The sequence below is a fragment of the Electrophorus electricus genome, chromosome 15 (assembly GCF_013358815.1).
Source record: "Electrophorus electricus isolate fEleEle1 chromosome 15, fEleEle1.pri, whole genome shotgun sequence".
Classification (NCBI taxonomy): Eukaryota; Metazoa; Chordata; class Actinopteri; order Gymnotiformes; family Gymnotidae; genus Electrophorus; species Electrophorus electricus.
Window position 1 is genome coordinate 427,539 of NC_049549.1, and position 24,962 is coordinate 452,500.

Below are 24,962 nucleotides of genomic sequence, written 5' to 3' on the forward strand. Positions count from 1 at the left end.
AACAAACTACACCGTAAATCTGTTTAAGGTTGCGAACCTAAAACGTCGTTTCCCCTCGTTTGCTTGCTGTTTCTCACTGTATCCAAGCAAGTACGATGCAGTAGTCTAGGTAATGACAACAGACAAGTGTATTTTTTTTTTAAATTTTTGTTTATTTTTTTTTCTTAGGTTTTTTTTTTGTACGCTTTTTTGCTTTAAGAAACAAATGTTTGCAGATTCCCTATGAGTAAACGCTTGCATCCTCTCCTCTCTGATTGGTTAGCTGAGAACCAATCACACCTCCTCCAGATTCTCCATGCGCCGCCCCTTTCCCAATTTCTCAAGTCTTCTTAAGTGCATACGTAGAAGAATCAATATCACTGTAATAAACGAAGGCGCGCTGAGGGAACAGTGCGTCCATTTCCAGACTCAGGCTCAGGCCTGCAGAGAATGGACAGAATCTGGCAGAGGGCTGAAAGAGGAATGCAGGCTCTGGTTCCATTCATTCGTTCCTGTATAAACAGTTTATGCTCTCGTTCACCTACACTGTCAGGGGTAATGAGACCCTTTTTTTTGTCGCACTGTGCCTGTTCTCTTTATGTAAGACAAAACGGTTAATCGATAGCATGGTTCAAAATAAAGTTTAGTGATTGTGCTTTTAAAACCAAAGTCAAACAAATAACGACAAACACTGACAAACAACAACAAAAAATAACAGTGCATTACAAAAGGGGAAAAAAATTTTAAATCAACCCAAACATCTCAACTGTGGCACTTTTCCTGGGACAGATTAAATGGTATGACAATTTACAACCAGGATGGATGTGATAAAAACTATTTTCTTTACTGGCATAATAAAATGTAAAAATTATTCAAATAAGCCAAGGAAGACAAATTTAAAGTACCACACAGATTATAAAAGACAATTAGGCATGTATACAGGTTTATTTACAAGTCTGTCTGTCCCTTTTAGCTTGCAGCTAATCTTATTAACAGTAATGCTAGGCGTGTTTCAGACTCAGTGAGCGTACTCACCACCTGGAGTAGTTAATTACTCCATATTGCAATGAATAAAAAACAAACAAACAATGAACGCTATGAACGCTTTTCAATCTTTGAATCTGCTATTTTTTTTTCCTGTTTGTTTTTGTGTTCTAAAATGAACATTAAATGCACAATAAAAGAAATGATCAGTTGGTCAGTCTTCAGGATGTGATGTAATCCGATATGGGCAGTTATGATAGAAATTATATTGTTGAGATGGTTAAAAATTGAAGGTGGTTACTAGAATAGAGTCCACACTGACAGCATTTCCGTTTCTGTTTCAGCTCTGCACCATCTGAGAAAAAAGATGACAGATCCCATCCTTGAAACTGTTACATTAACAGATCTCATCAGTCAAACTGTTAGATTAACAGATCCCATCCGTCAAACTGTTATATTAACAGATCCCAGCCGTCAAACCGTTATATTAACAGATCCCATCCGTCAAACCGTTATATAAACAGATCCCATCCGTCAAACCGTTATATAAACAGATCCCATCCGTCAAACCGTTACATTAACAGATCCCATCCGTCAAACTGTTACATTAACAGATCCCATCCGTCAAACTGTTACATTAAAAGACCCCATCCATCAAACCGTTACATTAAAAGACCCCATCCGTCAAACCGTTATATAAACAGACCCCATCCGTCAAAATGTTATATTAACAGATCCCATCCGTCAAACCGTTATATAAACAGATCCCATCAGTCAAACCATTATATAAACAGATCCCAGACGTCAAACTGTTATATTAACAGACCCCATCCGTCAAAATGTTATATTAACAGATCCCATCAGTCAAAATGTTATATTAACAGACCCCATCAGTCAAACCGTTATATTAACAGATCCCATCAGTCAAAATGTTACATTCTCCTCTGGTTCTGCCTCACAGTGACCACAATGAAACCCTAGTTGGAAGTTGGCAACTGTACACTTTTCTTTTATTTAAGAGGCGAGGCTAACAACAAACAACAAAGCTTTTCTGACCATGATGGGTCCAGCCACTACCAACGTCTACAACTAAAATCAAACAGCAGCCTTCAAGGAGGAAACATTCTTACCTCCAGTTCCTCCTCTCCTGGCTGGAAGGCTCCTGTGGTACTCAGGCTAAGTTCTGGATGGTTCCGGCGGCTCCCTGGGGCCCCCTCTCCTCTCCGCCTACCGCCAGAGCCCCGGGAAGACATGGAGCCAGACGAGCTGGGCTCCCTCTCCCCCCGCGGACCATGGAGGGCCGGGAAGGACGGCCGGCTGTAGGGCGGGATGTCCTCCGGACCTGGGAGACAGACGCGGATCCAGCATGTATTTCGCATCCTGGGCTGATAACATCTCGCACGTGCTGGAGTACGCCGGGGATGCTGGGTACCTGGGTGATGGCGGGGCTTGACACCCGTGTTCGGCTCTTGCTTCGCGGCTTTGCCCCCTCTCTGAGCTCTCGGCTTTTCCTGGGCGTCCCGGCGCTCCGACGAGCCGGTCCGCACGTCCGAGGGGTCCCTGGGCTTCGGCGCTCCAGAGGCGGCTCTCCTGTCCCGGGCCTCGGCCACTGGGTGGGTGGGGGACTTGAGCAGCGCAGGAGGAGGGATGGGTGGAGGAGGCAGGTCTGGGCGGGGAGAGTCCAGAGAAAGGAGCGTCTTAACCACGGCTCTCGACGTGTAAGTGTGCGCGTGTGTGTGTGCTTGCCCTTCACAGGCTGAGTATGCCTGTCTGCTTCACAGGCACTCATTTGTCTAGCACCTGCGAGGTGAGAGCGAATCACAGCTGCGCCGCCGCACCCACAGTCCAGCCTCCCGCAGATGAGCACAGAAAGAAATTCCTTTTCGCGCAGAGCCGCACGCTATTGCCGTTAGCAACTGGGCCTAGTGGAACCTAGCTTTTTTTTTTTTTTTATTTGAGCAATACCTACTGAAAATAAATCAACACACACACACAAAAAAGCTTCTGGATTTACCCAGTTGAACTGTGGATATTTGTTCCAACTCCAGGTTTGAACATTAATTTGAACATGTCGTCTGGCCTAGGGTAGCCAGTAGTTCCTCTGTCTGTCTTGTTCAGTGCAAAACTTTACAGACTGTAGAGAAAGGGTTAGGTGATTATGTGGGGAAGAGAGCTTACTGGGTTTATGACTGTGTGTGTGTGTGTGTGTGTGTGTGTGTGTGTTGGTGGGCGGAGGGGGATGTGTATGGTACTTCCATAGGCAGATGGTAGTTAAAAAAAATAACAAGGTTAAAAAAGGCTAAAAGATAAATACATCCAGTAAACATCCATTACAGGTTACTTATGCCAGTCTGCCCTTGCCAGGTGAGTACTAACAGATAAGGGGCTACTGGAAATTGTAGAAAACAGTAGAAAATCACACAAAAAAAATGACTAATGTTAAGCCAGTTGGTTTGAATTGTACTGGAGCTGAACTGACTGAGAGGAAGCAGATTGTGTGTCAGTTTGGCTGTATGGGGAGGTGAAATGCCCAGTAAGTCACTCACGTGACCTCTGTGGTACAGGACATGAGACACTCGTACAGGTCGCAGGTCAGTTGTGCAGATCACATCATGGATATGTTTAATGAGAGTGTTTCTGCTGAACCAGGTGTAGGAGGAACCCGTGCAGAGTTAGAGCTCTGCAGTCACCCTGATGGTGGATGGTGAGATTACCACTCAGACTACAAGATGGGTGGGGTGTGGGGTAGCAGATCTTAGATGTCAGGCTGCTGTCTTTTGTGTGTGTGACATTAAATCTTCATGTCAACACACAAGGACGAGCGGCTCGATGCGAAAGCCCAGCAGATGACCGTGGGCGCGCGCGTGCACGGCCATGCAAACGCTCGTGATGACCTTTCAGAAGGCCTTAGAGAACAGGGAGATGAACCCTCAGGCAGTGAGAGGCATGACTAGAGAGTGCGAGGAGGACCTGAATGGAAGCGCCCGATGCTGGGCCAATTTCATTAGTGAGTGAGGGTGGAGTAGACATCCATTACACATCCCTTCTTCTCTCTCTCTCTCTCTCTCCCTCTTTTCCCGGCACAGCGGTAGGCCGCCTCTGTGGCTGCTGTGTGGGGGCGGAGCCGTCCGTGTAGGCGGATGGAGTAGGCGGAGCCGGCGCTCACCGTCGTTGTAGGCGGCGCCGTGGAGGCTGCGCTGGTAGCCCACGTGTCCAGATGCCTGCGGCTTCTGTCTCCTCTGAGGCCTTCGCTGGGGGGCTGCCGCCACGCTCACGCTGCCGTCCGTAGACAAGGGGCTTGCCGGACGGTGGCTCACAGGCAGGTTTTGGTATTTTCGTGCTGTGGGTCATTAAAAAGGAGGAGGAAGTGAGGTGGCATCATTGTAACGTCCCGTTAATTACACGGACGCATCAGTTACTTGCCCCCACGTAGTACGATGGCACACAGTCTAAACAAACCCTACAACTACAAGGAAGTTCCGCACCTGTAGGTGCCGTCTGCTGCTGGCCCTTCCCAACATGCTTCGCCACACGGAGGCCGGCGTACTCGGCGGCCGCTGCCACGGCCTGGGCGAAGTCGGCGTCGGTGAAGAAGGAGCCATCGGAGGAGCTGAGCGCGCTGGAGCGACCCGACGAGGCGTTGTCTTCCTCGGACGCCGAGCCCCAGCCGTTGATCATGGAGCCCGTGACGGAGCTCTCCAGGTCACAGGTGCTGGAGGCCGGCGTCTGCTCCAGGCCGCGCAGGTGCGCGCGAGGCTCGGCCGGGCCGGGAGGCCGGCCGGCGGCGGGGGCAGAGCGCCACCGGTGCACGCGGGCCACCTCGGCGTCCGTCTCGTCCGCCCCGTCCTCTTCTACATCCTCCTCATCCTCCTCCTCCTCCTCCAGGCCGTCTGCGTCCAAGCCCAGTGGGCTGGAGATGTAGCCGTAGGTGTGTGGGGGCGACAGGGGACGCGGAGGGGCGGGGGGGCTCGCTAACTGTCGTCTGAGGGCAGAGAGAGTGTGTGTGTGTGTGTGTGTGTGTGTGTGTGTGCGTGCGTGCGTGAGAGAGAGAGAGAGAGAGAGAGAGAGAGGTATTAAGACCAAACATGACACCAAAAACAAACAAAAAAATTACAGGCAAAGTATGACTATTATACACAGACGAAATAGAGGGAGTTCTGATCAGTAATAAATAAATGAGCTGTTTTATGAAAATTGTCATTATAAGAATGCAACTGAAGTGCCAGATAGTTAGAACATATTGGGTGTTTTTTTAAAGAAACAGCATCTAGAAATAATAGAATTGTAGCTAAAGGACGCTATCGGCTGCTTCATTTAGCTAATATGATCAGTCATCAGGGTGGTGGTAGGAGCACCTGTGCTCGTGCGGCCCCTCCAGGGCTTGTGGCAGTATGGGCTGCACCTCCTCCTGCGGGGAGGGCGTCAGCGTGGCCGTGGACTGGTGGCTATAGGACACCGCGGCCGGAGAGGAGGCATCGCCCCTCACGGGAGGGGTGGGGCCCCGCTCCAGCTCCGCCTCCTCCAGCTCGTCGGGCTGCAGGTACATGCAAGAGGGAGGTACGGGGCCCTGGAGCTCCACCTCGTAGCTGGGGGACGTCACAGAGACACGTGGGAGGGTGTTTTTTGTTTTTCTCTTCTATAAATGTGTAACGCAAAATCTGGGTGCACGTGCTTGCGTGTGTACGTGTGTGTGTGGGGTGTGTGTGGGCCCACCTGTCGTCCATACAGAGACTGTAGTCCTGACACGGCGGGGGGCCGATGGGAGGGGGGGGCAGCATGTCCGTCCAGTTCATTGTGCTCTGCTTGGGGACTTTAGGGGTTCGCACCCCCTTTTTCTGGCCTTGACTACCTGTTTGACAAACACACACACACACACACACTCCATCAGCACTATCAATATCCATCCCATTGCAAAAATTCATAAATAATTTGGTGGCTAATTAAAATGTATTACTAAACACTGGCTCATTTTCCCCGCGCTTGATGCAGCTATGACAATTTTACACTTCAACACTAATGGCAGCCTCTCAATAATATACAGTGTAAAGTGCTCGGGAACGTTATTCTTGTTTGTAATTAACGATCGACTCTCAGAAAAGGAGCCATTTTTCAAGACCAGCGCCATCCGCTGCCAGGAGAGGTGGGCCGGGACGACGAGCCGCGCAAAAGCCGCGTCCAATTAGGAGCAAAGCTTTAGAACTCCGAGCCAATGAGCCAGGAGTCTTCCCTGTGATTACCCGGTCACCCGACACAATGTAAAAATAGACCGGGCGCATTATGGCGGGCATCTCGCGTGCGCCGCCATGTGGCAGCCATTTACCCTTGCCCTGCGACGAACACCGGAGCGCTGACAACGTTATCCTTCTCCTTTATGAAGGAGGATGATAGGCAGGGTAATTAATGGCTGTGCGGCATATTGCAGAGGTGGGGGGGGGGGGGTTAACCCACTGCTACCAACATCCACCCACCCCCCGAGCTCTACACGGTGCGTAATCTGCCCCGGAGGTCCGGCGGGAGCGCCGATGCCCACGGAGACGACGCGGGCCCGCTCCCCCTCCGTTCTGCCCGGGAGTTGGTGCTCTTCCTCGGCTGTTTCTTGCCCGAGAAAGGCAATTTGAAGGTGTCAGGTTCTGAACGATTTATTGGTCTTTAGGACGTGCTGGATATCAACTGGGTGGAGTGATAAAAAGATTTAAAAAACAAACAAACAAAAAAAAAAACCGCTCAGCAATAATAACTATAAACAATTAAAATCTAAACAGCACCCAAATGATGACGGGAGGCTCAGTAATAAGATGAGTCTCTGGAGGTGAACACTTCTTCATATTCTGCACTACACTGAGTGTCTGACGCCGGCGACTAGATTTAGAGGTTTCGACAATAAGAAGATTGTTTTTTTACATTTACGGCATTTAGCTGATTTAGCTACAATTATGACATGACAATTTGAGCAACTGAGGATTAACGTCAAGTACCGATTACAAATCAAGTACAGTAACCAGTGAGCTACCACTCAATGGTCAGTTTTACGTACTGAGAAGCTCCCTGACTCATGAAAAACTCGTCTTGTGTTGGCAAAGCCGTGTTATACGTGCGGTAGTCTCTTTATGCACGACCTGGTTTTAGGCACGCGAACATATCAGTTCATGCCGTATTCATAAGATCCTACTTCCACTACATTTCTACGTGCTTTCACAGTATACATGTTTATAAGCCCTTAGCCAACACCTGCCCTTTGGTCACCATTGAAAGGTCACTTGAACATGCGCGGGATTATAACCGGATTAGAACAAGATGGATTCTAACAGCGTCTCAAGGCCTGCTGGGAGAAGCTCTTAGCGTGCATTTGGCTCATAGAGCACGTCTCGCTATTCCGCACGGAAGTGTAGCTCTCTTACCGGATGTGCTGCTGCCCCGGTCAGAGCTGCTGTAGGTCCTGGCGGGGTTGGGCTCTGGGCCCTGGCTGTAGGGGATGCTGGCAGGCATGGTGTTGTCTCTGCCTCGGTGGTCTGAGGGATCACACGAAGAACTCCGTCAATCGCAACATTCAAGTCCCCCCCCCAAAATTCTCTGTTCAATCCCATGAGCACATGCAGGAAGGGGCGGGGGGGCAGCCGTTTTTTCGAGCGTCTCAGGGGTTTAGTGGAACGCGTCCCAGGATGAGACGACATGCAGGAAAACCAGCGCGGTCACAAACGGACTTGTGAGGGACTGCTTACAACCGCCCTTTGTAAACAGTGCGAAACATCACACCGACACGCTGCTAGACATGCAAAAAGGCCCCGAAAAGGAAAACCCGTCTTTTTGAACGCAGGAGAGCAGAAGACTCCCATAGAACCTTCCGGCTCGAGTCCCGTCACGTTCCGTCAAGGTGGTAATTGCTGTGCCCAGTTCAAAGGATGGTGGATCGCTAAGGGCAGGCACAGCTCTTCACCACCTATTAAACAGCCGAGACAACGAACACGGATGAAGAGAAACACCGGGCGCTGAGGGTGTGTGTGTGAGAGAGAGAGAGAGAGGATGGTCCAAAATAGAAAGCGATTGGAGAAAGTGAACGGAGGAAGATTGGCAGCTTGTGAAGATCCCTGAAGTACTGAGTGAAGACAGGCAGAGGGATGGGGACACGGAGCCTGAGATGTCCCAGCATGCTTCAGAACGTCCAGATAAGAGCTCAACATCGACGCATCTCGAGTGATTCATGGGAATACGGTGACAACGGCGGTATCCTTCTGTGGAACACAGTCCGTCATCCATCCAACGGGAAACTGCCTTCAAGCGCGACCAAAGCGGCTATCGTGCGCCTGCGCTACGTTAAACCAAAACTACCTGGAGGCGCCGACGCCCTCTAGAGGTCGGGGCGTGCGCCTGCCCACCCCCACCACCCCGCCTCTAAACTCACCCTTGTTCAGTTTGTTCTGCTCCATGATGTTGTACTGCAGCTGTGAGGTCACCTCCTGCTGCTTCTGAGGAGTGCCTGTGCTGCCTTTCCAGACCTGCTTCTCGCCAGGTTCGCCGCCGTGGTTGCCGTGGTTCCCGGCCAGGCCGGCCTGTATGAGCTGGGTGGTGGCGTATGGCGTGGGCCGCCCGTCCTTCAGGTTGGGGCTGTTGAAGGTCTTCATCTCGCCCAGCTTGCTGGAGAGGTCCACGTCACTGTACAGGCCGGAGTCCGACGCCAGCAGGCTGCCTGCTTTGCCCTCCAGCTGGCTGCCGTAGCTGCCGATGCAGTCCGCTGCGTAGTGGGACAGGAGAGCACAGATCTGGCTAACAGTCTCCACGAGGCCAGCATAAACCTCTAACATGGGAGAGGCTTGGATTTCACCTCATCTCAGCTTTATAGATGAGCTTATCAATTAATTAAACATTCATTCTAAGGCCAGGTTCTCCACATGGCAGGTTGTATGCTTGGTTATATTACTGCTTTTTTTTGGGTCATCTTAAGCAGAGAGAAACAGAGTCAATGTATCTTGAGATCCCAGTGTCAGTCAGAAAATCTTGGGCGCTGAGAAAATAGCACCTGCGTGTCCTGTTCTAGTCCACTTATTTATTAAAACACGACCAGTGTACAATGTTTCCACACTAGCAGACTAAAGGATTACAGTCAGTGGTGTAGTTTTCATTTCAACTCTGAGGGAACCCACCACCCAGCCTAACACATTATCAGTAGGGTGAGCAGGAATTACTGGGCAGGCCATGCAATCCCCCCCTCCACCCCCCAAGCAAAAAACCCAAAACAACTAGACCTATGGTTATGTTTGAACTCTGCAGCAGATAGTTAGTTAGCTAAAACATCCAAATCCTCCACGCGGTCGGATCTGCACTCCAGGCATGCGGCCGGAGTCTCCCGCCGTTCAACACGGGCATGCGGTGAGCGTTTATCCGTCCTCCCTTCGTTTGGGGGAGAAAAAAAAGACAATCGGGATAAACGCTTGTGTTAGCAGCAGAAGGCACGCGCCGGAAAGAGTGCGCCGCACACGCACACAGCCAAGCGCTCCTGCCATAAACGCTGGTGGGTTTGTGAGGTGCTGTGGTGTCTGTATGGGTGGAGCTCAGACGTTATTCTGAATACTGTTCTACCGTTTTTACATGGATTTTTATGGGCTTTGATGTACAGCTGGGTTTCTGGGTATGAACGTGTGTGTGTGTGTGTGTGCGCGTGTGTGTGTGTGTGTGTGCGTGTGAGTGTGTGTGTGTGTGAGTGTGCGTGAGTGCGTGTGTGTGTGTGTGTGCGTGTGTGAGTGCGTGTGTGAGTGCGTGTGTGTGTGCGTGAGTGTGTGCGTGTGTGAGTGCGTGTGTGTGTGTGTGTGTGTGAGGACAAATCCAGCTCCCTTTTTCCTGTGAAGTCACTGCTGACACCTGCAAAAAACCCACCTGGATGTGATCCATAACTCTTTCTCCACCCTGCCCTACACCCTATTTCTGCTCCGTCCGCATCCCTCTCACGGACGCAAGCGCTCTCCTAGGTACTCGCGCTCTCGCTCTCGCTCACTCGCTCTCCCTGACCTCTGCTACTGCTCCCTGTTTCCTAAATAAGTAAGCACTTAGGGGAAATTGCATTTAGGGCCTATAACAACGATATGGAAATCAGTCGGCCAATTTGATTATCTGGCAGGGTAGAGACCATAAGACCTTCACTCACTGCTTCAAACAGCCCAACTCTAACCATCAGCAAATATCTCACACACACACACACACACACACACACACACACACACACACACACACACACACACACACACACACACACACACACAATCAATCTACAACTGTACAACAAAATGAGGTATTCCTAACTATACATGTACACACACACACACAGTACCAATCTGCAACTGTATAGCAACATGAGGTATTCTGAACTACACGTGTACATACACACACAATCACACACACACGTACGCACAGTATCAATCTACAATTGTACAGCAGTCCTAACTATACATACACACATATACGCACACACAAAGAAACACATACACACACACACACACTCACACTCACACACACTCACCGGGGCGGCTGTAGGTGACCAGGTTGCTGTCACTGTTACTGTTGCTGGAGGTGCAGCAGTTGATGCTACACTCGTTCTGACTGGTGCAGTTGTTGGGCCACGTATCTGCTAGCCAGGGCTGTGCTGCCGGCTCGCCAACGTTCAGCAAACCGGGCCTATACACACACGCACGCACACGTGCCAGTACACTTCAGCGTTGTTTGAAGAAATCACCATTTTAATCCATTCAAGGTTGTAAGCGTTTTTTGTAGATATTTCTGGTGAATCAGTGTTTTATCCTGTTTTTGTTGTCCCCGGGACAAAATTGTGTTTTCAAAGCTCAAATCTATAGCATTTTGCTGCGAAGAGCAGAGTGAATGGATTTCTTTTATGTCAATGTATCTTGCTTCTCTCTCTCTCTCTCTCTCTCTCTCTCTCACTCTCTCTCTCTCTCTCTCTCTCTCTCTCTCTCCCTCTCTCTCTCACCCTCTCTCTCTCTCTCTCTCTCTCTCTCTCTCTCTCTCTCTCTCTCTCTGTCTCTGTCTCTGTGTCTGGGCTGAATGCTCTTGGATCGCTGGATCCAGGCCACCAGACGCTGCAGCTTGCCGTTCACACACGGACGCAGAACAACGTCTGAGGCAACAGCAGAGCCAGAGGTGAAGGCAGCAAACACGACAAGAAACACGCAAGCTGACCACAAGGTCAAAGAGTGGAGAGGGAGGGAGAGAGAGAGAGAGACAAAGAGAGAGACAAAGAGAGAGAGAGGGGGACAGAGAGAGAGAGAGGGGGACAGAGAGAGAGAGAGAGGGAGAGAGAGAGAGGGAGAGAGAGAGGGGGACAGAGAGAGAGAGGGAGAGAGAGCGAGGGGGACAGAGAGAGAAAGAGAGAGAGAGAGAGAGAGAGACAATGAAGGCGAGATTTATAGGGACATTCATCAAAGATGTGCAACCAGGACTTCAAAGTCAGCGTGCGGTGCCGTGAGATCCCACGCACGCACGCTCAGTGTTCACCCTCCTCTGGTATCCCCCCCCACGCTCCCCTCCAGACCAGTATGGCCTCTTTCTTCCTTCTAACTGGCTGGGGACGTTTTCCCTGGCATGTATTGTGCGGAGGGCGTCCAGAGAGAGGCCCCGAGCACACACACCCGCACGTTTTGGGTGGGGGCGGGGTGGAGTTTTGGGGGGTGGGGTACCCGCAGGCAATGACGACATGGCACAAGCCTGGCGAGGAAATTCTTGCACCAGCAGACACGAGGCGCATAGAGGGGATGAGCTTTTGTCTGCATATTCCCTCAGCTTCGTGGTGTAGTGTGCGTTTTCTCCACTGCCGTGTGTAAAAAACGTCACCCCAAAGCCAATATTGCCCCCTAGTGCCCCAAATAAGCAATTGCACCGAACCGCCTAATTGAGTAAGCTATTTATTAAGGCGATTGGTTTCATAACTTACCGGCCAGCGCTGCTGACGGCATCCCCTCCCCTTTGGTAGGAAACTGCAGAAGAAAGCAAAACACAGCAAAGATCAATAATGACAGAAGCCAAACATGTATAACCTCAGATGTTGTTCACAGTCTGGACACCAAACGCGAGACTAATGGCTCTGAACACTAAAAGGCTCATTAAAAGGTTGTGGTGCCAGCGACGCGCAATTTCTAAGTGACCTTTCGAGCAGTGAAAACGTGCACGAGTACGTTTTGAAAAATGCATGAATGTGTCTGTATGCATATGACTGCATGTATACGTACACCGTGTGTGTGTGTGTGTGTGTGTGTGTGTGTGTGTGTGTATATATATAAATGCATGTCTACGTGTGTGTGTGTAAGAGCCTTGGCTGCCCTGTGTGGCGGTGGGCTTAGAGTGGGCCACTCTTGTGGAGAGCTCCTCTCTCCAGCGTGGCAGGCAGAGAGAGACCCTCCAGCTGTCATACCAGCTCCCCTAGCCCTCGGCCAGAGGGGGGTCCGCGGCTCACGGCCCACCCCTTCCCCACTCCAGAGCGGACGCCCGCGCGCGTCTGCACAGATAACCTCCTCAATCACACTCCAACGCTGGCACTCTCTGGCCCGAAACGCTGAAGTGCTTAGCAATGATACACCGCATTTTCTGGATCTATGAATACTGATTGAACAGGCGTCGGCGGGACTGGCGGTCAGAGCGCCTCTCGTGGGTCCATCGAGTTCCACTCGACGCTTGTCCGGGGCGTCATCGATCGTAGTCGTGCGTCGCTTCCCTTCAGAAACAAAAGCGGGCACATCGCAACCCGTCCCCGCTGTCCACGCCTTCGCGCTCCATCTCTCTTGGAATCAGAAATGCGGGTTAAAAAGTAGAAAACCGTAGCAACACTAAACAGCTGCTGCACACGCTGGCATGCAGCGCCCACGGAGGACGGCTCCAGAACCTTCGCTCTCTGCTCCATCACGTTGCCACGCCGGCTCTGGGCCAGGTTCTCAGGTCAGCTTGCCCGACCCTAGCCGAGCCCTGGGGGGGCCGGGCCGCTTTGAGCTGCCACCCGCACGGGTTTAAAAGGCCCATGGTCGGCAGAGCAGGCCTGGCAAGCCGCGGGAAAAGCCTCGGAGCGCCGTTTTACTGCCCGTGTCTTGTGGCCAGCTGTATTTTTACCCAGGGGGGGCGCGGCCGCGTGGCTTGGCCTGCTGCCCTGCTGTCCAGTGCGGCCTGTCTGCATGGAGGGGGAGGGCGGTTAGCGGCTGACCTCCATGTACGCGAGAGAACGACAGCCGTCCACCTAAAAACGCCACCGATCGCCAAACCTCGGGAATCCTAGAAGACTGAAACTCCTGGCCTGCAGTTCTAAACCTGGTCCAGTTTTACAGTTTCTGCTCAAGGAGCTCCCCTGCATGGTCAGAGGTCCATCCCAGCTGACTCCTGGGTAAACGGAGATTAGACCAAGCACAGAATATGCGACTACCGCTCCCTTAAACTCCGGAATTCTCTTTGAGGTCCGGCGCGGCCCGAGGTCTCGTACGGGTGAGCTGCGGCTCTTACCTGTGGGTGTGAACATGAAGGACGGCACTGCAGGTCCGGGAGGTGAGACATGGGGAGAGAAAAAAACAAACAAAACAAAACACGATCAGACCCAAAACTCCTCCTCACGCGCCCGTTCTGGCAGTGCCGCTCACACACAAACCCGCCGTCAGTACCAGAGCACTCTCAGAACACAGGGTTGCGCCTGTTTAAAACGGCGCCGGGAAGCCGTATACAAGGAAACTGCAAACACAAGCATAAAAAGACATTTACTGATGCCCGCACACATGTACGGAAATCCAGTCTGGAAGTTCGCTGTAGCAGCACAAAGGAAGCATCCATAAAGGCCCCCTGTGCACCCCCTCTTCTCCGCTGTTCGCCGCTGTTGTTTCGTTTAAGGGAGAAATCGTGTCGCATTTGATACTGCAGAACTTAAGCGGAGGCCTGGACCACGACACTTAGCAAAACATGCAGGGGCACACGAAGGGCCACGGGCCACTGGAAAACATACCGCGTCCACGTGGCGCTATGAACAGCTGCACGCAGCTCAAACCCTGGGTCTCAGCGTCTATGGGACGTCTTCCGCCCGCGGCCTCCAGCTGCGGACCGGACAGACCAATGACACAAGAACCGGACTGGCCACAGCGGGCCAATTTGAACGTCGAATGGCTGAGGCGGACTCTCGTCCCATTCGGCTGTTGCTCGAAGCTGCTCCAACGGCGCTGCAGGCCGACACTTTAAACGCCACTCTGCCGTTCGTCTGCCCGCTTGGCAGCTCCCCGAGGTCCCAGCGTGTCCGTGTGGTTTTCCACACATGTGAATTCATGCATCGGGAAGCAATTGGGGACGAACTCTGAGCGCGGCCCACGGCAGACGAACACGCTAACGGGCAGGATGATGGGTACGCCGCAGGCTGTCTGGGTAGCTGTGATGGGAGGTTGGTGGTACGAACAGTGCTTTTGTAGGTTATAAAAATATATATGCTATATATACATGAAGCACTTTGCTTTACAACTGTGTAATGAAAAATGTTATATAAATAAACTTGCCCTGCCTTATAACCTGTGTGTGTGTACACACAGCAAGCTTACATACACTGCACAGCATGCAAACACGCACACACAAGTATGCATGCTTAGGAGGCACACACACACACACACACACACAATCTTAGACATGCTCAGGAAAAGTTCCACCCTCTGTTCCACCCTAAGTGCACATTTGTTTTGTTTTGTTTTATGTGGCAACAAAAATACACACATTCTCCCGCCTTTCTTCATTCCTGCACCAGCCTTTGCTAGACTCTCACACCCAGACACTCGGGCAGCGGGTGAATGTCTGCCATCGTCCCAGAACCGGCGACTCCGAGGTCTGAGATCTGACCCGCCCGTGGGCTGTGCGGGAGCTGCAGCCCCCCGGAACTCCACCCAGCCCCAGGTCAGGGTGCACCGGCGCCAGGCTCGGATCCGGTGCGTGTGGGGGCAAAGCCTGCCGTGAGGGAAACCCCATGGCATCACAGTCTACGCGTCGAGGGAGGCTGAGTGCAGAGATCAAAGTGCAAGAAGGGTCACGCGGTTGAGGCGAGGTGCTCCCTAGCGTGAGCGTGAGGATTCCGACGTCCTCCGGAGCGTCTGACGGGGGCAAAGAGTCAAAGACATTTTAAAAGCAAGGACACGCGAGGCACGAAATATCGCTGTTTTTTTCTCCTTGAATATCAGAGCAGCTGCGAGCCGCACATCGGAAGCAAAATCGCCGGCCTGTGAATTCATATTCAGAAGGAAAGTGGGCGATGTGGAGGAGACGCGCCTGTAGCCACGCAGCTTGAGCGCGGACGTGGGGACAGACATTCATTGCGCTCGCACGGCCTGTTGTGGTGGAGCCCCCAGAGGCGCCCACCAGACATTAAAAAATAATGAAAACCCCATTTCTGCATGAAGTGTCACAAAGGTACGTACACACACACACACACACACACACACACATTCCTATCCTAACTGCTCTGCAGTGAGAACACTTCAAACCTTGCTTTGAAGGATCAGATGAAAACAGAGAAACAGACAGCCCCTTACAGGTGTGTGTGTGTTTTAAACTCCAGCATTAAGGATGAGCCCAAGGTTCTTCACGCTAAACACAGTTCTGAGGGCCACTTTCCTGCACACGCCTGCCTTTACTGCCGAGCGCATGCCGCCAACGGTGATTTTCCATTTAAAAAGGCCAAAAAGGCTCTCTGCGCAAATACCCCTGGCCCGTTCGTAAAGTCCAGTGCAGGAAGCATGTGTGCACACGCACACATACACACACACACACACGTTCAGATTCACGCCCACACTGCCACAGGACCGGGGGCGGTCGTCCGGCCGTACCTTTGCGGATGCCGGCGTAGCTGGAGCTCAGTCCGCTCCTCTTACGGTGCTGGTACAGCCAGACGCTGAACACCATGAGGATGATCCAGCAGGCGGCGCCGATGCCAGCGATGAAGGCCGGCTGCTTCACCACGTCCGAGATCTGCTGGGACAGCGTGTTCTCTGGATCCACCACCGTCTGGGTCATCCGCCCCGAGGAGTCTGGGACACGGGGGACCGGGAGGGAGAAGAAAGAGAGACAGGGAGACAAATTTGGAGACAACGACAGAATAAGAGGCACAAGACTGTCTCACCGCACTCGTTTCTGACACGTTCGGAAGCTTCAGCTTAAAAATTGGAGTCACTGTGGACTATAAAAACAGCGTTTGAGGAAAAAACAAGAGAAAAGTTTGAGTGAAGGGTACTGAAGGCACGAAAGTCAGGTTTTAGGAAACCTGCACCCAACCCTGCCGAAGCTCTTCTGCATGACTCCCCCCCCCGTGTATGATTAGTCTACGAGTAGCTTCTCGGCTAGTAAAAAACGGCGGAACGGAGGGGCTCTGTCTGTCTTGTTTACTCCCACACCTGTTCTTCCATTGCACGCTTCTCAATGTGTTCTCAAGATGTTCAGTCTCCTTTCTCCCTCTCCATCTTCTTTTTGACTTGCTGTCGGCATGTACGCACCTGCTGCGGACCCTTCTGAAAGCGAAACGCAGCGTGTCTGTGCAAGCCGCTCCTCCCACACGCATGCCACCTAACGCACCTGCCTGCTTTCTGTCTTGTGATCCGCTTTACACGCCGATGTTGTCGCGCCGTCGAACGTGTGCTCTTCATTTGCGGATGTCGGATGTTAAAAGAATTTTCCCCTCGTGTTACCGGCAGACCGACGCTAATCGAGGTCCCGATCGTGATTAAATTAGAAGGAATTTAGAGGCAATGAAGGCTGATCAAATTTTGAAGCTTCCCTGTCCATCACGTGTCTCGCATGGCCCTGGTCCAGTAAGCCACACCACTGTTGATGGAATTATTGCAGTTAACCGTTTAACCTCTCGCACAGACGTCTCTTGAGACAATGCATCAAAGTACACGACTCCCTTCAAATCCATAACATCCCCTAATAATTAAGTCTATACATATGAACTGTGCATTTGGGGTTTGAGCGGAGCGATACAATAACATAGTAGTTTGTTTATTTTGAACCTTTGCAGTGATAACAATCGTGAAAAGTTTAACAAACGGTGAAAAGCTAACCTCCAATCCACAGTTATAACATCAGATGAAGGGCTGGATATCACGTAAGCAAAACCGCCCACGCTCACACCTACATCCAGTGGGGGAGCTGTGGGTCAGTGGCTGAGACATTCATTCACTTACCCAACTGGAAGTAGGTGACCTCGCTCTTCACCCCGGGACCCCCTGCCGTGCTGGCTGCCACCTCCACGCCGTAGCGCACCCCGGGGACGAGACCCGAGATCAGGACGGAGAACGTGGACCCGTCCACCGTGCGGTTGACGTGGTAGCGGCTCTCGTTGCCCAAACACCAGATCTGGTGGAGCGAGAGAGGGGAGGAGAGGGGAGGAGAGAGGGGAGGTGAGGAGAGGAGAGGGGAGGTGAGGAGAGGGGAGGAGAGGGGAGGAGAGGTGAGGTGAGGAGAGGAGAGGACAGGAGAGGAGAGGTGAGGAGAGAGGGGACGAGGGGAGAAGAGAGGGGGAGGGGAGGAGAGAGGGGAGGAGAGGGGAGGAGGGAGGGGGAGGAGAGGAGAGGGGAGGTGAGGAGAGGAGAGGGGAGGAGAGGAGCGGGGAGGAGAGAGGGGAAGAGGGGAGAAGAGAGGGGAGGGGAGGGGAGGAGAGGGAAGGAGAGGAGCGGGGAGGAGAGAGGGGAGGAGAGTGACCTGTGTAAATACGGCATCTCTGCATCTGTACCGTTTGCGTCATGTGTGAAGTCTGAACGTGGTGATGTCAGGCACATCTCCGTGGATACAGTTCTGTGGGCTCCTCAGAAACAATAAGGCACGTTTTTCTTTTTGTTCTGAACCTTTATCGCACCACCGGTAGCATTGCTAAGCTACTTCATAACAGAGAAACTCCTCAAATCCAGTAAAACGGAATCCTGTCTAGAAAGAAATAAAAAGTTGTTTTTCTCCTCCAGAAATTGAGTTATGTCAGTGTGCACTCAGAGCCGTAACCGAGCTCTCTCCGAGCACCCTCTGTCTCAGCACGTGAGAAACTGCTGCACCGTAATAACGTTACTACCCAAGCAAGGCGGTGTGGCCCTGACCGTGGGCAGATAACGAGGGCTGCCCCGGTTGTCCCGGCCCAGAGAGGTCACGCGTGAAGGTGTGCAGGCAGCTCAGCATGCACGCAGCGTCCCCGCACCCACGGGCAGCGTTTCCTCTGGGCTGCTCTTCGTCAAGCCCGCCACCCGACCTGGCAAAAGCGGCACGCCTTTAGCAGTTGCCACCGTGCCCCAGGGAGGCATCGCGGCGCGAGAGACCGAGTGCCGGCCCAGAATCCTCCGCGGCTCTTCTGAGATGCGGCGGGAGAGGAACACCGGCGGCGAGCTGGAGCCCCATTCAACGAGCATGAAATTACTCGCGAAAACGCCCCTCCCTCGTCACCAGGAAACATTTACCTGGAAAATGAACAACAACTTCACGCCCTCCTCCACCCAGCGGTAATGCAATCGTGCTAGGCTTTCATTAAACGGAAGAGACTCGACGTGAATACCACACAAGCTCAGCTGGCAGAGTGCGGCAGGGAACGCCACACTGAGCCTGAGGGGAAAAGAGGCCAAAGCAAAAGAAAAATGAAAGGAATTATTTGTACAAGGGCAGGGAGAAGGGAAGGACACCGCGAAACTCCGATAAGCAATATAGTGGAATTCTGGTCTGTAAGTGTTCCGCTGCACAGAGATTTACGCATTCTGTATCAGTCTGTTCATTGCGATACCATATTCATCTATAATGTATGACCGCTGCTTCAGAGGAATTTTCAACAGAAGACCACCCTTTCAGCAATGAGTCTCCATCATGTCCAGTAGGTGGCAGCATTCCATAGCAATTTTCCCATTTCCTCCAGAGACTGTCATGTGGCACTCTTTCCCAGGTCCATCTTGGCAGCCCTCCGAGGACAGGGAAGAGACTGAGCGCACATGTGACGGCGTGGGCGACTAAGTCAGTGATGTCTCATCTCCTCACCTTGTACTCCTGGACAACTCCGTTCTGTTCGTCCTCCGGAGGGGCCTGCCAGGACAGCAGGACGACGGTGCCGTTGTCTCCGCTCTCCGTTACCGTGACACCCCTTGGTGCAGCGCTGGGAGCTGAGAGAACACAACAGAGCTCTTACACACACGCGTGGGGTGTGTGTGTGTGTGTGTGTGTGTGTGTGTGTATACACACACACACACACACACACACACACACACACACACACACACACACATACACACACACTGTAATACAGATTAATAAAAGTCATCAACATATAAGATAAAGCGTCAATGCTGTGAAATGCTTCTTTGGCTACAAAAATACTCCAGTTGCTCCTTTGGAGTGTGAATGTGAGGCTGATCTAGGACTCCAGAACACAACCAGCCTCTTGTGAGCAATCAAATGCTAAAACCAAATCCAGCTGTCTTTTTCGCAGTCATTTCCTACTTTCTCTCTCTCTCACACACACACACACACACACACACACACACACACACACACACACACACACACACACCATGCGAACCCTGGGAGTAAACCAAGATTGGGGGAAAGGCAGACAGTCACGCCCTGTGAACCGTTCGTATGGCATTTGCTTGAGTACTACAGTTACTAAGTTCTGGTTTGTCGTCTGGCATCTGGCTCTTGCACGGCCGTTTCACACATGTTCGTCTCTGGGTTTTGGGGCTAGAAGTCTACCTTTCTGCACAAACGTCGCTGCACAGCTATACGCATGAGTTCTCACGCCCAGATCAGTATATGTACACATGCATGCTTTACTTGTGAGCCACTGTGACTATAATGAAGTGCTTTGCGTTAGAGGACGAGAGCGAGGCCAACAAAGTAACACACAGACGGCAGCTCAGACGGGCCGTCTTGACGGGCAGCTGGCTAGCCCTTACCTTCCTCCAGGGTCTTGCCCACTTTGACATCGCTGTCTGTGCCCTGAAACTCATTGAAGAAGGGTCGCACTTTGAAGTCGTAGGTCATGCCCTTTCGGAGCTGAGCGACCACGGCCGTGTGCTCGGCCGGACTCTGCACCTCGAACACAGCCCAGTCACCCCGGACCTGGCTGGCCTCGGACGACACCCGGTACATCACCTTGTAGCCCTGGATGTACTGTGACTGCTGCTCCACCTAGAGGCAGGGCAGATAGAGCAGGCTTAGAAGGCGCTGGGTGGTTGAGGTCATAGATGAAAGGCCACGTTTGTGAAGAGCCACGTTGGTGGGTGTGGCATGTTCACAACTCTTGCTGTTCTCTTCACACTGGACCCGTTTTCTGTCTACACGAACTGGCCCAGCAGCCTCTGGTTCTGCACGGCAACGGGGCCGCGCGCCGACCACAACCACGCGACCCGACCGTGAACCCGGCGGCGCCCCTCGCTCGAACTCTGAACGGGATCAGCGTCAGCTAGCACGGTACCACGTGGGAGAACGGCCTTCATTTGGGACACTCCGCAAACCGCGTCGTCACAGACAGAACATTCCTGACAGGAAGCGCCCACTTCTGCAGCGCCTCGCGCCGTTCGGAGCGTCCCGCAGCAGGGCGACACTTCACGCCCGACACTCCCCACAACAGTACATCATTTAAAGAAATCTTTAAAGAACAGCTGCAGTACTCATCACTCAAAACACACAAACCCGAAAAAGGAGGTGATTTGTAACAACAACTCTAAAAGAATAACAGTGATGTTCACGTGTTGTATAGCGTGTTGATTTAAGAGGTTTGTCTTTTGCTTTTTTTCATCCTTGGAGCTGTAATGTAAACAGAAGAGTTGGACCTGCTCCATCTGGTTCCAATGAACAGGACGGCAGCCTTGTAAAGAGCTTAATGCTCTCGAAATCCAACTCAGTAAAAGCCACCTTTTGTCCCAGCTGCTCCTCATTAAGCCCCCGCGAACGTGTGAAGGACCCTGGAGGACAAGGGGTGTCCAACACCTTCCCGCGCTGGGAAGGTCTGGAAGCTCACGCTGCGCCACACGTTTGGTCGGGGGCGGGCCAGGGATGGACGGGAGGGGTGAAAGGAGAGGACAGTGGCACTTACTGTCCACTGGACACGGATGGAGGAGGAGGAGAGGATTGTGGGATTGTGCAGGTGGATAACGACGTCCCCCAGTTCCCTCTGGATCTGGCCATGTTCAACTCCCTGGCTGGTGGGAGGAATGTCTACACACACACACACAGAAAGAAGAAATGTGTTATTTTCAGAGCTCAGGGCTACCGTATACTCACACACCCGTGGCTCCCTCACCCTGGGTCTTGACGGCATCGCTGATGGCACTGGGGTCGCTGAGGCCGTAGGCGTTGGCCGCTCTCACCAGGAACAGGTAGACAGCGCTGGGTCTCAGGCCCTTCAGAACAAACCGCTCTGTCCTCACGTGCTCGGCCAGTGTCTGCCAGCTGCTCCCCGACGCGTGGCTGCGAGAGGGCAAACCAAACACCACAGCACACTTAACACAGTAACCAAACACCACAACAGCAGTACTTTAAACTAGAACCAATACCAAACACGAGACCTCCGACTCCTCCAGCGCCAGTCCAGTCAGCTCCAGGCACTCACCTGAGTTCAGGACCATCAACAAACATCTCGAAGCCCAAACTTCAGCCTCTGCAACTGCCACTGAACACTGCGAAGCTTTTCTAGATTTCAGCGGGAAAACGGAGCAACATTTCCTCTCTGCCCCCTTCAGCTCCCTCTCCAGACTCTGCTTCAATGTGCGCAGCAGTGCGTCTGAACTCCATCCTGGGACCCTACACCTGCCCCATTCTTCTACCTCTCTTCTCAAAGCTTTCCACTGCTCTTTTCAGAGGTTCGCGTCCATCTTCTCAGGGCCCCAAAACTCTTGCTCCAAGGCCTTCATAAAGAAACCTGGCTTTGACTCCTGGCAACCTTCTCAGTTATAGCCTACAATAAAGATTCTTCTTCTACCTTCCGATCCCTGAGCTCCTGCTTTTGCCAAAGGCCTAAATGAGCGGCTTAAAGATTTTCTCATCGCAAATAAAATCTATAAGGCCTTTCAGCCTAGTGTTTATTCACGTCGCATTAATGACTCTGCTCTTTAAGAGGCACCCGTGGCCTTCTACTTTCTACTAACACTAGTTTGAAGAAGCATTTTCTTTTGATGTCCTAAAATACAGAACCCTCCTTCTATAGCCATGACTACTGTATGGCAGTAGAATGTTTTGAAGCATAACTAACAGAGCATAGGCTGTCAACACACGTTATCCACTGCTACAGTCGCTTACAGTGTAGCCCATGCATTTCTGATTTGGAGCTCTGGATGGATGCACGCTTTTGTTAAGTTAAACACTGACAAAACAGAATCGCTAGAAAGCCCCAAATCCTGAATGTGTATTTCCTCTTTTGCCACTGGAGTTGTCAAGTGCGATGGAGCTGCTGTGACTCCACCCGTGACATGAAACTCGACACTGCAACTCTCACTAGATCTGTCTTTTCCTCCCTTTTGTAACACTGCCTCTCTTTTCGAAACATGAAAGCTGTTGAAATACAACCCCAGGCCATTGTTAACTGTTGTACTGACTCTTGTATTGCTCTGATTATTGGTGTACCTGCTAAAACTCTGAACAGACTTCCAAAAGGCTGGTGGAGTCCTAGCGAACAATAGATGGTCTGCACACGTCACACCCTTGCTGGTTTGAGCACACTGGTCACCTGCCACTGCATGCATTCAGCCCTCTGTTACGTTAAAGTGGTTCTGAGGATCTGTCTGAGCTCGAACCTTAACGCCTCAGGCTGTGGACTGCTTGAAGTCCCACACACCAGGTTGTCCTCACTGCGTTGCAGGCCTTTGGGAGGTCTTTCTGTCCCACACACCAGTTTGTCCTCACTGGGTTGCAGGCCTTTGGGAGGTCTTCCAATCTCTCTAAAACTGCTCCTCTACTTCAACTGTCATATCTCATCTGAAATCCTTCCTCTTCACACAGTCTTCTTCATGTCTGCCTTCTTTCTTACTCTGTTTTAATACCATACTGCGCACAGCTTCTTCAGAAAGGCACGATATAAATAAACCTTGTGATGGTAATACATCACTGAATCACCATTTCATTTTTCATGACTGCATCAGTAATTTAAACCTTTGCTTGAACCCTCCACATTTATTTACTAGTTTAAAGTTTGTTTTTTGTTTATCTATGTATTCATAACCATGTCTATAATTATGTAATTGTGGATAAAGTACCTACATTAAAGCCTATAAAAGAAGTTATAAAAGAAACGTGTTCAAGCTGTGATACAGGGCTGCATCGTCACGCTGCGTCCAGATCATGACCCATGCGTCACCAGTACTGTATGTTGTGCTAACTGGCAAAATCCCAACACCACACTAAAACACTTCCCGTACAAGGCCGCTAAACTCCGCTAGACAGGTTTCACAAGCTGAGTGTGTCCGAGTCCTAGCGACAGGAGGCAGGGGGCCGGAAGCCACTCCTACCTGAATGCTTCGATGATGTAAGAGGTAGGCGTAGCCCCGGAGTGGAGGTCTGGCTTCCAGGAGAGCGACACGGACGTGCGAGTGACGTCGGTCACCTCCGGTTTGGACGGGGCAGAGGGGATCAGGTTGGGGTCTGTGGGTCTGCCAGGCTGCACCGCGATGCCGAACTCTGGGATAGCGGAGGTGAGAGGAAAATAATATGCAGAGAAGAACCGGGAAGCCGTTAGGGAAAACTAAATAAATTCCCCTTCTTTAACTTGCTCTCTCTCTCTCTCTCTCGCTCTTTTTCTATCACTCACGCATACCCTTTATATCAAATTGGCATGAAGCAAGGAGACAAGCAATTACTGAGCCATTCCGGTTTCATTTCTGTCTCGTTTCCCTTCACCCTCTCTGTCTCTCGTTTCTATCACATCTGTTCATCAGAAGAGCAGCCAGTCACCTTGCACCTCCAGGTAGGCCTTCCACGACGCCTCTCCGCTGGGGGTGGACGCAATACATGTGTACACGCCTGTGTCTCCGAGCTGTCGCAGAGAGAGAGAGAGAGAGAGAGAGAGAGAGAGAGAGAGAGAGAGAGAGAGAGAGAGAGGGTAGAGAGAGGGAGAGAGAGAGAGAGCGGGAGAGAGAGAGAGAGAGAGGGTGGGGGGGGGAGAATTTTCTGATGATAATTTGTGTGCATTCGCCAGTGCATTTTTTTTATCAACCATTATTTGATCAAATAATCTTCGATCTTCTGCTTCCATCTTTGATTTGATTTGTAAAACAATCAATCAGATGTGTTGATTCTATTTTTAGTAAAAACTTGACCTTTCTGTCTTCACACACACACACACACACATTCACCCACACACCCACGCATCTCTCTCCCACACCCACATGCCAGGGGGTGGCGAGTATGTGAGCCAGAAGGGGTCGAAGGGCACAAACGTCCTAGTCAAAGGGAAAAGATGTCAGATCGTGCTAATAAGAGACTTGGTCTATGGGAACCAAGTCTGCTGACAGCCACATCTGGGTATGAGAAAAGTCCATTTTATGTAACTATTTAACGGCCAGAACTGCGCACACAAAGACCTGCAGCCCAGAGAGAACGCTGAACTCTCATCTAAGATGAGAAAAACACAAATTAAACTGAACAAAGGTGTCTAATGTTCAGCTGTTGTCTTATCTGCATAACTACATCAGAATAATTCCTCATTAATGTAGGATGCCTGAGGTTAAACAGACTCTCTCCCTCTCTCTCTCTCTCTCTCTCTCTCTCTCTCTCCCCCTCTCTCTCTCTCTCTCGCTCTCTCTCTGTCTCAGGGCTGTCACTGGGTGAGATGTCTATTTTAATTAAAAGCACGTCCTGAAGACCTGCGATGAAATGACCTTTGACCTCAGTGCAATTCAAACGCAGCAACCCATCTGTGTAAGGCGGCCACAGAGCCGCACCTCCTCCCCATCCAGCGACCTCCGCACACGAGGCGCTACATGAATATGACGAGTGAGTGACAGCGTGTGTGTGTGTGTGTGTGTGTGTGTGTGTGTGTGTGTGTG

At 51.5% G+C, this 24,962-nt stretch overlaps 1 protein-coding gene across 8 annotated transcripts in view; it reads right to left on the bottom strand.

Moving 5' to 3' along the window:
* Positions 1 to 604: 604 nt before the first annotated feature.
* The window catches only part of robo1 (roundabout, axon guidance receptor, homolog 1 (Drosophila)), a 112,622-nt gene continuing 88,264 nt past the window's right edge, over positions 605 to 24,962 (bottom strand). For 6 of the 8 annotated variants that reach the window (XM_035534118.1, XM_035534119.1, XM_035534117.1 and 3 more), the window contains 20 exons: positions 23,869 to 23,950; positions 23,427 to 23,595; positions 21,227 to 21,393; positions 21,020 to 21,141; positions 19,878 to 20,112; positions 18,964 to 19,085; positions 17,142 to 17,313; positions 15,789 to 15,989; positions 13,447 to 13,473; positions 11,897 to 11,939; positions 10,472 to 10,626; positions 8,363 to 8,692; positions 7,362 to 7,472; positions 5,677 to 5,812; positions 5,319 to 5,549; positions 4,449 to 4,945; positions 4,130 to 4,303; positions 2,396 to 2,629; positions 2,094 to 2,305; positions 605 to 1,318 (listed from right to left, as the gene is read on the bottom strand). In XM_035534118.1, coding sequence (XP_035390011.1) covers positions 1,304 to 1,318; positions 2,094 to 2,305; positions 2,396 to 2,629; positions 4,130 to 4,303; positions 4,449 to 4,945; positions 5,319 to 5,549; positions 5,677 to 5,812; positions 7,362 to 7,472; positions 8,363 to 8,692; positions 10,472 to 10,626; positions 11,897 to 11,939; positions 13,447 to 13,473; positions 15,789 to 15,989; positions 17,142 to 17,313; positions 18,964 to 19,085; positions 19,878 to 20,112; positions 21,020 to 21,141; positions 21,227 to 21,393; positions 23,427 to 23,595; positions 23,869 to 23,950 — 3,435 coding nt within the window. In that variant the 3' untranslated portion in view covers positions 605 to 1,303. The remainder of the gene's footprint in view (positions 1,319 to 2,093; positions 2,306 to 2,395; positions 2,630 to 4,129; positions 4,304 to 4,448; positions 4,946 to 5,318; positions 5,550 to 5,676; positions 5,813 to 7,361; positions 7,473 to 8,362; positions 8,693 to 10,471; positions 10,627 to 11,896; positions 11,940 to 13,446; positions 13,474 to 15,788; positions 15,990 to 17,141; positions 17,314 to 18,963; positions 19,086 to 19,877; positions 20,113 to 21,019; positions 21,142 to 21,226; positions 21,394 to 23,426; positions 23,596 to 23,868; positions 23,951 to 24,962) is intronic. The other 2 variants (XM_035534120.1, XM_035534122.1) reach the window with 2 other exon arrangements.